The sequence below is a fragment of the Macrotis lagotis genome, chromosome 2 (genome assembly GCF_037893015.1).
Source record: "Macrotis lagotis isolate mMagLag1 chromosome 2, bilby.v1.9.chrom.fasta, whole genome shotgun sequence".
Lineage (NCBI taxonomy): Eukaryota > Metazoa > Chordata > Mammalia > Peramelemorphia > Peramelidae > Macrotis > Macrotis lagotis.
Window position 1 is genome coordinate 170200720 of NC_133659.1, and position 18116 is coordinate 170218835.

An 18116-nucleotide genomic window follows, 5' to 3' on the forward strand; every position below is an offset into this window, starting at 1 on the left:
GGATCTTGAGTAAAGTGTTCAAAATTCATATTAGTGACCATGACATTGTCTGTAATAGATCATTTGAGATTTAACAAAAAGAGGTGTCATCTTGGTTTTTTGGTATATCTTTTGTTCATTTAAAAGTTTCATACTGGATTAGATGTGTACTCATATAGATAGTATGACACTTCCCTTTTTCTCCCCCCTCCCAAAAATTTCTCAAACAGAAAAAAAGCAGGACTTTATTACTGGGGAATATTTGAACACATTGTCTTATAAGAATGTAATGAAATTTCATTAAAGAAGTGACTAATCTGAAGAATTAAGAGAAATATAAGAAACCTTAGGACCAAAGCAAAGTAAGCAGATAAAACAATGTAAATGGAACACTTAAGATAAACATCGAGTAATTTTAATTTTTATTATTGGTCTTAGGAAACAAATTATTACAAATGGGTGAAATTATGATAAAAACACATTTTATCCTTAAAAACATGTTAAAAACTAAGGAAATGTATTCATATCTACTTTTTTTCATCCTTTTAATTTTCCAATATACCTCTTTTTTTTTTTTACCAAAAGTTATACCTTATTACTAAGAACAATAAAGGGAAGGAGGAAATGCAATTAGGTAAAAATAGTCTATTATGCAATATTAAAGACATGTAGTGTTCAGAGTCCACAATGGGAGGAATACTTATTTCCATCTCCTTTTTTAGCCAAACTTTGTCATATTAATTCTATAGTGTTTAGTTTTAATTTTGCATTATTTTCTTAGTTCTGCTTGCTTCGGTTTGCATTATTTTCAGTTCATATTTGTCTTCTCAGGCTTCCCTGTAAATTCTTTATTTTCATTTGTTATAGTCTGGAAATATTCCATTGTATTCATATACCATAATTTGTTTAGTAATGTCCCAATTCATGGGGATTAAACCTATTTTTCCCAAATAAGTGTTTGAAGTTAGAGGAAGCATGATAATGACTTTATCCAAGTTCTTTGAAAGTTTTAAGGCTTTGAAATGACTTGAGCCTGTACTTTTATATTCTTTCTCTTGAAGAATATCACTTTAGTCTAAACTTTGGTGCCCCAAACCCAAGTTCCTTCCTTTTGGTCTAAGTGACTTGTGCTTTTTTTTTTTTTTTCTTTACACAGTAGTTCCTCCTGGAAGTCCTGGACCCATTACACGCCATGAATCCTATGACAGTTTGGCCTCAGACCATAGTGGACAAGAGGATGAAGAATGGCTTTCCCAGGTGGGATTCCAGGAGAAGAGATATAAGGATTGGGGAGTTAATGGAAGGGAAAATGGAAACCCATTATCCTCTTTGGTTTGTTTTCAGGATTCAGGGTATATCAAGGGCAGGGCAAACCTTCAATTCTATTTAAGATTTTCATATATTAACAAAATGTCTCACTGTTATTTAGTAACTTACATCAATTTTTATACAATGTAGGGTAAAATTCTTCTAAACAGTACAGCATTTATACCCCCTGAGGAGCTTGGGTTTCAGATGGATTCTTTAAAATGCCCTTCCATCAGGGTTAAAATAAATGTCAAATAGTTGACCTTAAAAGAAAACAGTAAATCTTTAATTCAGTGTCTTTAAGATTTATTCTTTTAGACCAAATTACCTATATATTTCCTACATGATATACTTGATTATGTAAGTACAACATCCTTCTCTTCCCAGTCTTGCAGAGGTCTCTTACCTTTCCCACATTCATATTAATGCAGTTTCTAGTGGCCAGTGAACCTAATCTATCACAATCTCATCTGATTTCTCTTCCCCTGCTAAGTGAAGTTGACTTCATTGCTTGAAGTTTTGAAGTCAAATGATTTTGGGTGGTTTTCCAAAGTATTATGAGTCCAAATGACTTTATTACAAATGTCATTGTTTTGTCTGCCAGGGTTCTGACAACATCAAGGGAGGTTAGTAGAGGAACTCATATTACTAATTCAAGAGACTTCTCACAAAGCGGGTGCAACTTTTCTCCCAACCTCACACTTCCCATACACAATGACTAGGTGAATGAATGACCTGGGAAGGTGTGGGAAACTTGGGAAGAGGGAAACTATGAAGAGTTGCCTAGGTAATAACAAACAAGCCTGCTTGCTAGGGACTATAAAGTTAGGCTAAAGGTTTATCCTCTGGAAAGAAATGACAGTTTCACTTTGACTCAGCACCACATTGGGATAAGGCCACACTGCTTGTGGCTTAAATTGAAAATTTTATCCCCACTTAGAGATTGCTGTGAAAAAAACACCGTCCTTCACTTCAACTTTTCAATTAGAACAGCCGGTAATGTGTGCTGTCAGTGTGAAGTCTGTACAATATGTTTGTCCTGCACACAACAGGAGAATGAATAGAAACATCTGGCCATTGCCTCTGAGAAATTGCATAGGCATCTGTTTACCTCTTGGCTCTGTGACACTGACAGTTTCAAATGCACAGAATGCTATATCTGTGCCCTCATTTACCTCATTGCCTGTAATTAGCTAGAATCTAAAATGTCTGTAGCCAGTCTGAGTTGCCCCTTGAGATCAATAGGTATATAGATATTCATTGACAGCCCTCCCTCCTTTTTCCCTTGAGAGCTCACAATCCTAGAGCTACCCTCTCCTTTGCAATTACCTTTTGCTAAGAATTGAATCACCTCAAGCACAGTAACAGGACTTCAGAAAAGGAGCTAAAGGATTTTGCCTCTTCATCTCTGGTCTCCATGTATTCCACTTGGGACTGGGTACCTGTTTGTGAAATTGTGGAATGCCATATATCTGATTTTATCTTATAAAAATAATATTCAATTTTTCTTATGATTTGAATTTTTTAAAGTACGCAATACAATAACAAGTGTTTTGATTTAGTGGTGCTGGGGAGAAAAATCATTCTGGTCCTCCAATTTCAGTTTTGTATTGAATTGTTTGTGTATAAACTAATTCTACTGATGCAGGTTAGCAACTCATCTGCAACCTTTTTTGAGAATTGGATATACCAAGTAGTTAAGTGATCTGTGCAAAGTCAAATAGCCAGTATGTGACAGAGGCAGGACCAGATTTCAGGAGTGACTCTCGATCCACTATACCTTGCTGCCTTTCGACATGTGTTCAGGGTGTTATTTTCTTTCTTCATCTGAAGCATGTGATTCATGAAAATCTTGGCATTTCCTGTCTTTAGCACACAAATAATAATAAGCAAAGATACATGTTATTCAGGAAGTCTTTTTATCATTTCCCTATGTTTTACAAATTGTAGATTAATTAATAAAAATAAAAATCCAGTTTTTCATAAAAACATCTAACTTCCTCATTTAAGAAATAGTTCTTGTAGGTGGGGTTGGTGGGGAATGTTAGCAATAGAGTAAGCCTAGTAACATTTGATGATGGGAAGATACTGGTTTCAGGTGTTAAGAATTATTTCAGACCTTTTCTTTTCCTTGGATAGTTCAAGAACAGCTTCAAGTTTGTCATGAGCTTGCTCCTCAGGGAAGGAATTACTTTTAATCTGTGGATTGATAGGTGTAGGATTCATTGCATGACTGCAGAGTGGTAAGTACTGTACGGAATATGGGAAAGATATAGCCTTTAGGGAGGAAACAAGGCAGGCTGCAACTCCTTTTCTGGTATTTTTTTGGGGGGGAGGTGGTTATTATTTGTGTCTGTTTATCTCATTGTCAGGGGAAGACTATGGTATGGCTATCTCTTCAAACAGTAGTCAGCATCATTGCTCAATGGTGGGTGCCTTCTTAGTGTCCCATTTGATTAAGATGGGTTTACTGTAGGAAATGGGCTAGGAGTAAAGGGTGGGAGATGGTTTGAAGAATGGCAAATGAAAGCATGTGCCAGGATATATTTTAATCATCTGGGGTTGTTCTGTTCCAGGTTGAAATTGTGACCCACACTGGACCCCATAGACGTCTGTGGATGGGTCCCCAGTTCCAATTTAAAACCATTCACCCTTCTGGTCAAACCACAGTTATATCATCGAGTTCCTCTGTGCTTCAGTCTCATGGCCCAAGCGATACTCCCCAGCCTCTTTTGGATTTTGATACTGATGACCTGGATCTCAATAGCCTCAGGTAAGAAGAATATAAAGAGTGTCATGAAGACCAAGGTAAATGTTGTGGAGCAAGTTCCCAAATATATTTATATTTTCTTTGGAATAAGAATTTAAAACTATAGGAGTCATTTTGGCTTACCAGATTTTGTGTGTCATAGTGTGATTTAATGGAAGGAAGTCAGAAATCCTTGGTTCAAATACTAGCTCTTCCACAAGATTTTGAACAAGATCAGTTGTCCAAATCCTTTCATTTTATAGAAGAGGAACATGAAGCCTAAGAATGAGAATATCAGTTCCTCAGGTAGTAAATAATTTGGGATTGAAGTGAGGTTCTTTGATTCCAAATACAGCATTTTTACCCCTGCACCTCTGTAAACATATTATATTCATAAAAGACTATAAATGCCATCTATTAGTATTCTTTTCATGTAAACACTACCATATTGAAAGACAGAATCTATCTTTTCTACAATCATTCCTAAATCAAGACAACCTTCTTATTGACTATGATTGTTTCTTTGATAGTCCGCAACTTTCCCCTAAAACTATTCTCTCTGAGCCATAATCTCCTAATTACCAAATACAGTCCTGTCCATAGTTTTCATTCTACTTAATCTTTCTACTTTCTAGTTAAACTTTTGACACCATTGAGCATCCCTTCCTCTCCCTCTCTTCATTTGACTTCTATGACATAACTGTCTTGGTTTTCCTTCTACCTCTCCAATTGTTCCTTCTCAGTTACTCTTGCCTTTTCTTCTTCATGTCTCCAGAAATATCATAACCAAAATTTATGAGATATAGCTAAAGCAGTCTACTTAGACATATGTATGTACACACACACACACACACATGCACGCACGCACACACGCACACACACACACACACACACATATATATATATATATATACATACATATCTTTGTATCTCTAAACACATCAACATAGAAGAAAAAGAGATCAGTGAATTGGGCATGCAGTTTAAAAAACTAGAAAATGAACAAGTTAAGAATCCTCTATTAAACACCAAAATAGAAATTCTGAAAAATTAAAGGAGAGATTAATAAAATTCAAAGTAAAGAACAAAAACTAAGAAAAACAAAACCATTAAACTAATAAAACCAGGAACTGGCTTGATAAACTAATAAAATAGATAATCCACTGGTTAGTTTGATGTAAAAAAGAAATAAGACATCTATCTCTGTCCTTTTCTTTTTCTTTGCTCTCTTGAGATAAGGTAGTGGTATTGCTGAATCAAATTTTACATTTATATATGTCCTTTGAGCATAGTTCCCAATTATTCTCCAGAATAGTTAGTTCACAACTCTACCCAGCAGTACTTTAGTGTCCTTATTTTTCCACATTCTCTCCAACATTTGCCTAGATCTTTTTCTGTCACATTAGCCATTCTGAGAGATGTGAGGTCTTACCTCAGAGTTGTTTTAATTTGCATTTCTTTAACTGATAGTGATTTAGAGAATTTTTTCACGTGAATATTAATAGCGTTGATTCCTTCCTCTGAAAACTGTCTTTTCTTTTATTTTGACCATTTATCAACTGTAGAATAACTTATTTTTATAAGTTTTTTTTAGTTCTGTCCCACTGTTTTCCCACTTCTTTGCATTTTTCCCAAAAGCTGTCTACATTCTCTGAAATGAACTCATTTCATATTTCCACCTGTTAGAATTCTCCTCTTCATTTAGCCCAAGAAAAATTCTTTTATCAGCACTCCCCCCCCCTTCCCAAAGGAGGGATGCTTCATTCCCCCAATTTCTTAATCTACTCTTTGACTGCTCCTATGTACTGAAAAAAAATTCTAGTATTATATTTATTTGCATATATGTCTCATCAACCCTGTTAGAATATAGAACTTTCGAGATCTAGGACTATTGTCTTTTATCTTTAATTGCCAAAATGCCTTTCATAAAGTTGACATTCTAGAATTTTTTTAAAAATTAAGTTAGTCACCTAGTTTCTTCTATTGTTGCTATCATCAAATAATTTTAAAAAAATTTTATTTTCAGTCCCCAAATTTCTGCCCCTCCATCTCTCTCCCAACCTTGAATAGGCAAGAAATACAATCCTCATTATAAATATTAAATCATGTAAAACATTTCTATATTAGCTATGTTATGAAAAAAAGGGAGAGAAATTATGCCTCAATCTGTATTCTCTTTAGAGGTGTTCCACATTTTTCATTTTGAATTTCTTTGGAATTGTAGTGGATCATTGTATTGATCAAAGTTAGTAAGTCTTTCACAGTTGATTATCTTTCCATATGTTATGGTGAAAATTGTTCTTCTGGTTCTACCCTCTTCACAGTGTATCAGTATATATAATTCTTTTCATGTGTTTCAAAAACAATCCTCTTTATTGTTCCTTATAGTACAATACTATTCCATCACATTCATAGACCCTAACTTGTTCTGTCATTTCACAGTTGATGGGAAGTTTTTCAATTTCCAATTCTATGCCACCACAAGAGTTCCTATAAATATTTTTGTATGTGTGAATCTTTTTCCTTTTTCTTTGTTCTCTTAAAGTCACTTTTTAAAAGTTCCCTTGCCTTGGGACACTGTTGAATAAATATTGAGGTGTCTGTCTCTTGTATTCTGAAGTTTTCATTCTGTTAGCAATTTTTTTCAAACTTTGATCATTCTGAGCTTTCAGATCTTTACTATTTCAGGGCCTCAAAATGCAGGACTCCTTTGTATTCTCTTTCTCTCTGAGTCTTGGCATGAAGTAACATACGCTCTTATCTAATTTAAACTCTTGTTAACCACTTTTTTTTTAATTTACTTCATGGTTAATTGCTGTAGTATCCTATTGTAGGCTTATTTTCACTACAATCCATGATTCCCTATCATCCCTTGAAATCTCTCTTGCTCCCAGTGAATATTTGTGTTTCTGATCATATTTCTCTAAATATAGATTTTAAAATACTTTCCAAACTATTTTGTTTTATGATGTCCTTCTTGGATTTCTAATTGCTTAAAGTCTGATTGTATCCTGTTCTCTGACCTTTTTGGTGTTAGCATCACCTTCCAATTAAATATCATCTGAAATTTCTATCTGAATATTGTTTACTGTTTCAAGTCACTGAAATGATACATGAAAGACAAAATATTTTGGAAAAAAGGCAAAGGAGAAGCTCCCCTATTAAGTTTGTGTTTTTCCCTTTAAATTTTCGGACCTACTTGTTGTAAGGATGGTAGTCCTCATGTTGAAAATATAAGCAATCCTCATTTTACGTCTCATATTGGGGATATATATATATATATATATATATGTATATATGCAAAACATAGCTTTTTCTTAGTTTTTCTGCTCAACTTTTTGTGAAGTTGGGTGCATCCTTAGATCTTATTATCTCAGTGTTCCTTTGGAAATTAACTTGCTATCTCATAACATAGTATATTATTCTCTTTTGTCCACTGCTAAACAAAATTCCTAAATGTATCTTTTTATGCCTCTTTCTTTACCAGTGAAAATCCTGGGGAAAATACTCATCTTGATTTGAAACTAAGAAATTATTTAAGTTTTTTCTTGAATTTCTTCTGACAAATAATCTATTACATGATAAAAAAATATTTTTATCTGCTACATTGCCATCATCAATAATACCTCTTAAGGACAAAGCAAAGACACCAGTACAGGTGGTTAAACCTTGTTTCTTCTTAGAATGACTCATGCTAAGTAGAGGAGCATATGTCCAGTACCATTTCCCTGCCTTAAGAAAAAAACAAACACAAAAACAGTCTGTGTGTGTTGTTATTTCTGGATTTCTCTATTTTGGGGCTTTGTTTTTCATACCTTTTCATACTGCCATCTAGAAATATATGGATAGTTTTATAGTTCTGTAGGATTTAAGCAAGGTAAGAGTTCCAGAATGGAATTAGTACTAACAGTTTTTATTAGTTTTGAAAATCATAAATTTGCTTGTGGCATTATGGTAACTGAGCCATTTCCTCCTAAGTAAAGGAAGCCCTCTTCTCTTAGTTGTTGATCTTTCCATCAGTGTTGCACTTCCATGTTAACTGCATCCAACAACCTATTCAAGCATTGCACATTGCATAGCTCCTTCAGTCTATGGATTCAGTCATTAACTAGGCTTTAGAAATTCTCACCACCTCTTCAAAGTATCTCTTAAGTAAATTAAATTAAATTAAATTAAATAGTATGGGGTTGGTTAGTGTAAGGTCCTGTTTAATTGATCTGAATATACTTGGGAAACTTTAAACTATACACTTTTCAAGTATAGGAACTATACTTAATTATGGTATTTGTGTTCATTTTTTAGGAAAAGAAAATTGTGCTTCCAACACTTCTGAGAAATAACCCTTACCCCTTTTTTCCACCCTTGTAGTTCCTTCTCATGAAACATTCCAAAACAAAGTTTAGTCAACTCTTTGAAGATTTATTGAGCATCTCATTTAAATATTGCTTTCCCTACCTCTTCTCCCATTTAAGTTACTATATCATCTCATTTAAAAAAATAGACTATACTTGACTGCATCAAGCACAAAGATAATTTTTCCTTTTGGTCTGGACATGAGATTTTTTCATGATAAGGAGCACTTCTTTGATCCAGACTATCATCTCATATCTAATTTAATATCTTATAGTGTTGTTGCCTTTGTATATTCATTGCCCTTGTCATTAATAACTTTGTCCCTTGGCCCTCATGAACCTCTTTGATTTGAACTTCTCTATTGCATTTATTGTTTAATCATAGGTGTACATTGAGTGTGGATCTGGGTTTCCAGTATTCTGAGTTCACAGTTTTGTCTACACCACCCCCCATCTCTCACTCTCACTCTCTCTCTCTCTCTCTTTTTATATATATATATATATATATATATATATATATATATATATATATATATATATATATATATATGTATATATATGTATATCACCCCCAATAGAGTGTATGTTCCTTTAGGGTAGGAACTGTTTTGTTCTTCCCTCTCAATTAAGACGATTAAATGTTTGTTGAAACAATAACATCAGGGACAGTGTTGAACCTACACATTTGATTTCCCTTTTGACTAGCAGAGTACTCTACACATAGTAGCCATGTATTATATATTTGTTGAATGACTGAATAAAGAAATGTGTAAAAGGCTTTCCTTATAGAAAGAAGCATATCAACAAATATGCAGAAATGCATGGCTATTTTTATGAAATAGGAGTCTAATTTGTATCCAGTACATCAGAAGTATAGTGAAAGAGCTCACCTCATCAGAATGCTGTAACATCAAGTCCAACTTGTGATGCATTAAAATTGCAAAACAATTACTGACTTACTTTAGCACAACAAGTTTCCACACAAGGGATGCCCTATATAAATAAAATTGTAGATTTGAATAGAGAAAAAAATGCAGGAAATTAGAGATGAGGTTTTTAGTATTTTAAAATGGATACTGAAATACCATGCTTTCTGAATTAGACTTTTGACTTTAAATATTGGTGCATTATGAAAAGTTAGTTTAATTTCATTTTAACCTTCATCTTCTTTTTCAGCAATATAAGCTATAATTAGTTAAAAGAATATTCAAATGACTATTTGGATATTAGTTGTCCCTCCTCTCATAAACACTGCTGAATATTTAATAGGATCAAGCCTTCTCCTTTTGCCCTAATTTGTTTGACTGTGGTTAAACAGCATCATCTCACCTTTGGAGACTGCATTAATTCTGTTATATTTAGCACACATTTAAGTGCCTGCTGGGTTCATTGTTCTGTATTAGACCCTGGAGATATGTGTCAATAACCCTGCCCTCTGAGGAGCTTATATTCTACTGGAATTTGCATATATATATATATATATATATATATATATATACATATATATATATATACCTCAATATGGCATGACATTTGACTTCCCATCTATTCAAATCACTACTCTCCTCCTTTGCTGTGGATTGTAAACAGCTCCTTTAAAACATACCTGTGTTTTTTTTTCTTCTAAACACTAAAGTCCCAGCCTCTAGTATCAAACTATATTTCATATAGGTACTCAGTGAACAGTCATAATATGGTACTTTGATTGCCAGGATTGTTACTGAAATGAGGAAAGACCTGGTCTCTAATTGAGCAGTGATCTACAATGGATTCAGCATTTTTTAACTGATCACAGGGCAGCTGGTAAATAAATGTATAAATGGTTACCAACTGGAGAAGAGAGACAGTCCTTGAACAAATGGAAAAGTTTCCAAGCTGAAAGTTGGCTAAATATGCATAAACTTAATTTGTTAGTCATGGATAGGTTCCTGATATAGTGATAGTCAAATATTCTGTGTAAGCTGATCTTTCAACATCTATTGCTTTAACAGTCTGGTAACTGGTTTCTTTACATCATCTTCCTGTAAAAATAATATCAAATTGTTCACCATTGTTTATAGTTCAGACTCCTTAACATCATTCAAGGCTATCACAGTACCCCATTTTATTACTCTTCTTTGCTCTCTTCTCTTCTTATACAAATCTCTTTTTTTTGTTTATTTTGTTTTTGCAAGGCAAATGGAGTTAAGTGGCTTGCCCAAGGCCACACAGCTAGGTCATTATTAAGTGTCTAAGGCCAGATTTGAACTCAGGTACTCCTGACTCCAGGGCCGGTGCTCTATCCACTGTGCCACCTAGCCGCCCCTTCTTATATAAATCTTAATCAATCTTCAAAGTCCAACTGTAGTACCATATTTTCCTCGAATACTTCCCTCAGATCATTTTGGTCTTTCATGTTTCTGAATTTCTCTATTTCTAAAGTCATTATCTAATGCTTCTCCATAAGTGACTATGGGTTTCTTGAAGATTCTGTTTGTGGAACTGGCACTTTTCTACCAATTTGCAATGGTGATGAGCTCTCTCACTACTATCCTGGTATCTGCTTAGCTAATCTCATACCTAGAAAAGATATAATTAAAAGGTTGACTTAGCAGGGTATAGTCAAGATGGCATAGTACCAGAAAAAAGTAAAGTAAATTCCATACCAAAACTCCTCCAAACAGATCTAGAAAAAGCACCAAACTGGTCCTGGGGAAATTTGAGAAGTTATTAACATTTTTCAGTCCAGGTGTAGACAGGAAGATAGAGAAGTGATGTCTGTGGACACTAGGTAGTTGCTCGAGTCAGGAGCAAACCACACAAAATAACCTTGTACAATGAAAAGCTGTATACTACAGCAAGATGAGATCCCATCTCTGTTGAATAGGTTTGATCTTAGTTTTAAAAAAATAGTTGTAATTGCTAGCACTAAGACCCCAGATTAGATGCAAGAAGATGCCAACCATTAGCTTTGTCACTCACTACCTGGTCTCATGTCACCCATCCAAGGCAGATTAAGGGACCTGTGCCTTAGGGGGGACCACATAGGGTGAAAAGCAAGAGTGAGCCATGGGTTGTATACTACAAATGCAACCACTTCAAAAGTAAGCAGGAGTAGAAGTATGACTCAGACATCAGAGAAACTCAGCTCCAATTTCTAGCCTAGTCTAAAGCCAGGAGAAGAATTAATTGAGTAAGAATCTCAGAACAGAGAAAGCAGCACTTTCCAGCTGGATGATTGGGGCTGAATTTGGTGTCCCAGATCACAAACTTGTAGAGTTTAAACTAGGGTGCAGGCACCAAGGTTACTCTAAATCATACAGTATTCCAAGAAAGCCGTAACAGGACTGACCCAGACTTTCTCCCTTTTAAATGTGCAAATATTTGGCCCCGATATTAAATGTAGATTCAGAAAGCAAGTTGAAAACATGATTAATCAAAAAAAGAAAATCCCATCATAACAGGTTATAACAGGAATACCCTGGACATAAACAGAAGAAAATAACTCTAAAGCACCGACTAGGAAAACTTAAAAGAAAAACACAGCTTGGACTTAAATTCAATGAGAATTCCTGGAAGAGATGAAGCAAGGATTTAAAAGAAACTTTAATAAATGTTATTGCTTTTTAACTAAATGAGAGCACTAGAAGAGAAAATAAAACACGAAATGAGAGTTTTAGAAGAAAAAAACTGGAAGGGGACTATAACAGCTTAACATAAAATCTTGCCCAAGCAAAAAAAAAAGCCTTGCAAATTAGAATGTACCAAAGAAAAGCTTATAGCTCCATGAAACAACAAGATATTAAAAAAAAACTCAAAAAAGAAGAAAAATATAATGTATCTCAAGACAAAAATAAGATATATAGAAAATAGATCAAGGAAAACAAAATTAAGACTCATTGAATTACCTGAAGTTGATGAGCAAAAAAAAAAAATATTAGACATTTTAGTTCAAGAAATCAGAAACAAAACCTGCAAATCTTAGCACAAGTGGATAAAATGAAAATGATGTGAGTCCTCTCCTTAAACACCAAAATAGTAACTCCTAGGAACATTTAGCTAAAATCAAAGTTTCCAGGTCAAAGAAAAATAAATTGCATGCAACCAAAAAAGAAAGAATTCAGTTCTTGAGAAACTGTTCTCAGGTTCACACACTATTTAACAACCAACTGGGGAAAGTAGCAAAGAGCTTGGAAGAATGCAAGAAGGAAAATAGAGGCTTACAAACAAGTATAACTTGACTAGCAAAACTAGGTATATTACTACAGGAGAAAAAAATGATCTTTAATATAATAGTGGTCTTCCAAACATCCCTGATGATGTCAGGAGTTGAATAGAAACTCTGAAATTTAAACAAAAGAGTTAAGAGAAACAAACCAAAATGGCCAAAAATAAGGGACTAAAGAAAGATAAACCGTTTATATTCAAATATAAGGAAGTGATAGATGTGCTCCTTCTGAATTCTGTCATTGTTAGGGGTGATGTCTATTCCAACAGAAGGTAAACAATAACAAACAATACTATGAAAAATAAGTATTCTCATGCTAATATGAGGAGATAATAAATATCCTCTATGATTCCTGTTATCTTTAGTGATTTTAGAATAAGTTTCTCATTAGAGAGAATGCCTGTAAATGGTTGTTATATCTTGGTAATTTGAAAAGAAAAGAGAGGCAAAAGTATTCACTAGAATTTTATTTTTCTTTCATTCTCATTTGTGGGGTGTGGGGGGGAAGGCATGTTTTTTTCTGATTGAAAACTTAAAATAACAAATGAAGTTTGGCTATCCCAAGATGGTTTAGAGGAAAGGGAGGCTACCATAAATCTGAAAGGTATGGATTTTTAGCAGTAATATTCATGCCACTTATTTCGGCATGTAACAGGGACATGGTCACTTATGGTGAAGCATTAGATAATGAATTTAGTGTAAGTAAAGTAAGCAAGGCAAGAGTTCCAGAATGGAATTAGCATGTGTATAGTGATAATTTTCTGTGCCTATCTTGTCATCCCAACTTGACTATACATTGACTATACATTCCTAGAGGGCAAGAACCAGCCTTTACTTTTTTACTTAGTACTTAGTACTTACATAGACTTCTTAAGGACACAATAAATATTGACTGCATGAGAAAATTGAAATTTTGTATCAGATTGTCTGATACTTTTTTGGGGATATAGGGAATTTTGTTATAAATTTTCTTAGAATACAATATGAAATTATTTTATTTTTCCATTCCTCTAAATCCCCCCTCACATATTCCACCCTACTAAGCCTGTAGTTTCAAAAAAAATCTATTGACACATATAAAGACAAGCAAAAGAGAGATGCATCTGATACTTTAGCCACATACAAAAATCTTAAAGAATGTTGTTTCCTTTTTTGGCTGATTTCAGAATAAATAGTTCTTTAATGGATTGGGTTGTCCTAGCATTCTTGATTTAGGATCTGTTGTAGCAAGTGGCAGTTCTGACACCAATAACATATGTGAAGTAACTTAAATTAAATTGCATTGCAGGATCCAGCCAGTTCGCTCTGACCCAGTCAGCATGCCAGGATCGTCTCGTCCGGTCTCTGATCGAAGGGGAATTTCTACAGTGATTGATGCTGCCTCAGGTAGATAATTATTCCTTATGTATGGATTGATGCCTTGTTGGTTCTGTCCAATTTTAACTGTTCTCTGGCTCCCTTTTTTGCATTGCATATACTCTGTTTTTCATGTGCCATCAAACATTGCCATACATTTAAACTTTCTTAAAGTTGGTGAGTGGTGTGGTGGAGTTGGCACTTGAATAATGTAATGAACATAATATTGAAGGTTATAATGTTGATGACTTATTTTGTCTTTGATCACTCGAATGAGTATTAGCAGGCTTGACATATAACATAAAAACATATATGAGTTCAGTTTGCTGAACCTGTTGAATATCAAAGTGTCTGATCTATGGAAACAGTGAGACCCCAAATGCTCTAGCTTGAATGCCTTCATTATTTAAAGCATAAAGTTTAGAAATTCATTACTTTAACTACATTCTTTCAGAGTTATTAACTTCTTACCATATACTTGGTAGCAAAGTTTTAGCCCTTTTTAGGTGACATTAGTTTATCCTTCTTTTTGGTGGAACTTTCAGGAATGACTGTTGAAAAAAAATAGAATTGTATATTGTAATAGTTTTCTTCTCTTGACAAACTAAGAGACAGTATTTTTACAAAAAAACAGATGCCTCAATACGTTATATTCTGATGTAAATGTGGAGCATCTGAATATTGCCTGCAGCAGGATTTTGTCTAATAAAATCTCCCACGAGTAGAATTATTAAACAGAGAGCATTAGTCAAACAGTTGAGTCAGAGGAGATTTATATCTGTATTGGATTGAAGCTTAAAATGTAACTGAAAATGATAACAGAACCAGATTTTTGTAGCTCATTTTTAAACGAGGGTTGTTGGATGCTTGTTTCCAACTGTGATTACTATGCTTAGATTCTGAAATTGGAAGGATATCAGTTTTCTGGGTTTGTTTGAGTTACTTAAGCAGTCATTTCTCATAACTGTCTTGTTTAAGTATCTATAACCAGAGCTTTCTCCTCAATGCCTTTAAAAATTTTTATTTTAGGGGCAGCTAGGTGGCGTAGTGGATAAAGCACTGGCCCTGGAGTTAGGACTACCTGGGTTCAAATCCAGTCTCAGACACTTAGTAATTACCTAGCTGTGTGGCCTTGGGCAAGCCACTTAACCCCATTTGCCTTGCAAAAACCTTAAAAAAATTATTTTTATTTTTAGTTTTTAGTTTTTGCAAGGCAGTGGGGTTAAGTGGCTTGCCCAAGGCCACACAGCTAGGTAATTACTAAGTGTCTGAGGCTGGATTTGAACTCAGGTACTCCTGACTCAAAGGCCAGTGTTCAATCCACTGCGCCACCTAGCCACCCCAAAATTTTTATTTTTAAGGGCTTCAAACTTGTCTTCTTAGTTTGAACTTGGAACCAGGACTGCCTTTGGGTAACAAGACTTATGTACATCTATCTCTGCCTTTCCACTGTAGAGTAGATGTCATATGATTTTTTTTTTAAGATAATCTTTTAGGTCATTTCTTGGTGTGAATATACTAATGAAAAACTTCTGCTCATCTATGATTCTCATTTACTACTATCCATCTTGGAAGGGCCACTAGATGGCTCAGTGGATAGAACACTGGTCTTGGATTCAGGAGGATAGAAATTCGAATCCATTCTCATACACTTGTCACTTACTAGATATGTGACCTTGGGCAAGTTACTTAACTCTGATTGCCCCCATCCAGGGCCATCTCTAGTCATCCTGATCCATATCTGGCCACTGGACCCAGATGGCTTTAGTAAGTGAGGCAGGTGACTTAGCAAACACTCAGATCCAATTCATGTGCTTGTCAAGGACAAGGGGAGCAGCTAGGTGGTGCAGTGGATAGAACAATGGCCCTGGAGTCAGGAGTACCTGAGTTCAAATCCGGCCTCAGACACTTAACAATTACCTAGCCGTGTGGCCTTGGGCAAGCCACTAAACCCCATTGCCTTGCAAAAATTAAAAGAAAAGGACAAACATTATATTGTTGTTGTTGTTATCATTATCGTCATCATCATCATCCTCCATCCTGGAAATTAGGTGTTTTATTATAAAATATTTTGTCCCACATACACCAGTTTAATTTGCTGTCATTTTTTACATTTTAAAACAATTATATGTTTTTTTTAAGAGGAAAGCAGCTCTTGTGAATGAGTAAGATGTCTCTGATGTTTTTACCATATGTATTCATAATGAAGGTAGCCACTGTCAGAATTACCTGTGCAGGTGATATTTTTTACTCAGTTAACATTGTAGCACCATCTCTATTTTAGTTCCTAGTCAATTAATTGTAGGCAGTGTGCAACGACTTATTTTGTTTAATTTGAAGGGAAAGTTTACTTTTAGATTGCCATTTTCCTGCCAGTTGTCTTGAAGATCAAATGAGTATTTGTAAACTGTTTAACATAATCTCTGGCGTATAGGAGGTGCCCAATTAATAAATGTTTTTTTCTTTACTTCTTTTATTCCTTCCTACTGTTCCATCAAATTGTAGTTATAGGCATATGTTATTTCTTTAGATCTCCAATTGTCAATCTGAATGAATGAGTCCTCATGTTTAGTAGGAAAAGATCTCTTCATAGTTGGGCTCCCACCCTTTCCCTTAATCCCTTCCAATTAAAGCAGGTGGGCATAGTTATTTCCCCTGACTGATTAACTTATTTCACAACAGTAAGATACATGTGGATTCTAAATGGACAAGTCAGAGATGAGGACCTGGACTTTGAACAAAAATCCATTCCTCTGTCACCTAAGAGGATGACTTCTGAATGTTATGTAGCTATGCAACAAATCACATTACACCTGGTTTTGAAATGGATGATGATTGTATTTTATTGTCACATTTTCAGACAAAGCTTCATCTTTTTGATCTAAGGAGAGTACCATGTAACTGACTTGATTTTGTCCTGCTGTCTGTAAGATAGGATGGTTTAGTTTCTTTATGAAAACAAGTTTACTGGAAAATAACTCTTTAGGTGTTTTTTTAAAAGAAGGCAATAAACTTTTATCACTGCTCTTGAACCAGGATGTCCTTCACTGGGGCTGACCTATGTGTGCATTGGAAGCTGCTGTGTTTTATGAAGTTTCTTATCTTGCTGTTTGATGACTGCTAGCTTAGAGGTTGGTCAGCTGTGGCGCCTCCTCTTATCAAGCAGTATCACTTTGTCTTACCTTCAGGCAAGTTACGAGACCAGGTTTATCATCTTTTTAATTGTTCTTGTGGCACATTTAATAGCTCTTCTCTATTGTGATCTATGTGTCCGACCTGGTAGTGGCATAAACCTATTTAATATGATTACTTTTCAGTCTTAGAGATGAAAACTTAGTATCAGGTACCTCTAAAGTTTTCAATCTATGAATTCACAAAATTATTTTGACTTTAGTCATTGTTTATACTTATAAACCCTTAGCCCTGAGTTTTCTTTTGGAGACATTTAGGAAAACTCTAATATTGTGTTTTTGGTATTGAAAGGAAAAAGAGATGTAATACAGTGTAGTGATTTTTACTAAAAATTTCTGAAAATTAAGTTCACAACTTACTGATGGAAGAACACAACTTAAACTGCATTCTTTTCAAGAGATATTCTTTTGGAAAATTAAGAATAAGTTAACTCTAGTAATCCTGGTAAAAAGGAAATTCTATCCCTTAAAAGAAAAGTCATAGACTTATGCCTCTAGGCTATCATCACCTCTCTGTGTGTTTTGTGGGTTGTGTATAATTTATATCCAACAAGACAGCAGTTCCTGAGCATGATGTTCAGAATCTCAGAGTTGGAAAAGATCATAGAGGCCAACTAAGACCAATCTATATGTTAACAGCAGTCCCTTATGTAATATCCCCATAAAATGGACTTCTAACCTCCTCTGGAAGATTTGCAGTGATGGAGAATACAGAAGATAGGAATTTTTTTTCCCATATTTAAAAATTATCTCTGCTTTCCTGCTACTACTAAAATACATGTATTTTATAGGTATGTTTAGTTCTCTTTCCTAAGATGGAATCATCCATGAATGTTGACAAAAATAGAATCATGTGTCAATTTTTAGTACTAGAGAAAACAAGGTAAGTCTAATGCCTCTTTTACCTGATGATATTTGAAGATGGCTATCACCCTCTCCCGCTTGCCCCCCTCCATGTCTTCTCTAAGCTAAAG

The 18116-nt window shown here is 34.7% G+C and overlaps 1 protein-coding gene across 10 annotated transcripts in view; it reads left to right on the forward strand.

Moving 5' to 3' along the window:
- BCAS3 (BCAS3 microtubule associated cell migration factor) overlaps positions 1 to 18116 on the forward strand; it is an 851656-nt gene that overhangs the window by 472148 nt on the left and 361392 nt on the right. For all 10 annotated transcript variants that reach the window (XM_074223544.1, XM_074223545.1, XM_074223546.1 and 7 more), the window contains 3 exons: positions 1136 to 1236; positions 3864 to 4060; positions 13884 to 13981. In XM_074223544.1, coding sequence (XP_074079645.1) covers positions 1136 to 1236; positions 3864 to 4060; positions 13884 to 13981 — 396 coding nt within the window. The remainder of the gene's footprint in view (positions 1 to 1135; positions 1237 to 3863; positions 4061 to 13883; positions 13982 to 18116) is intronic.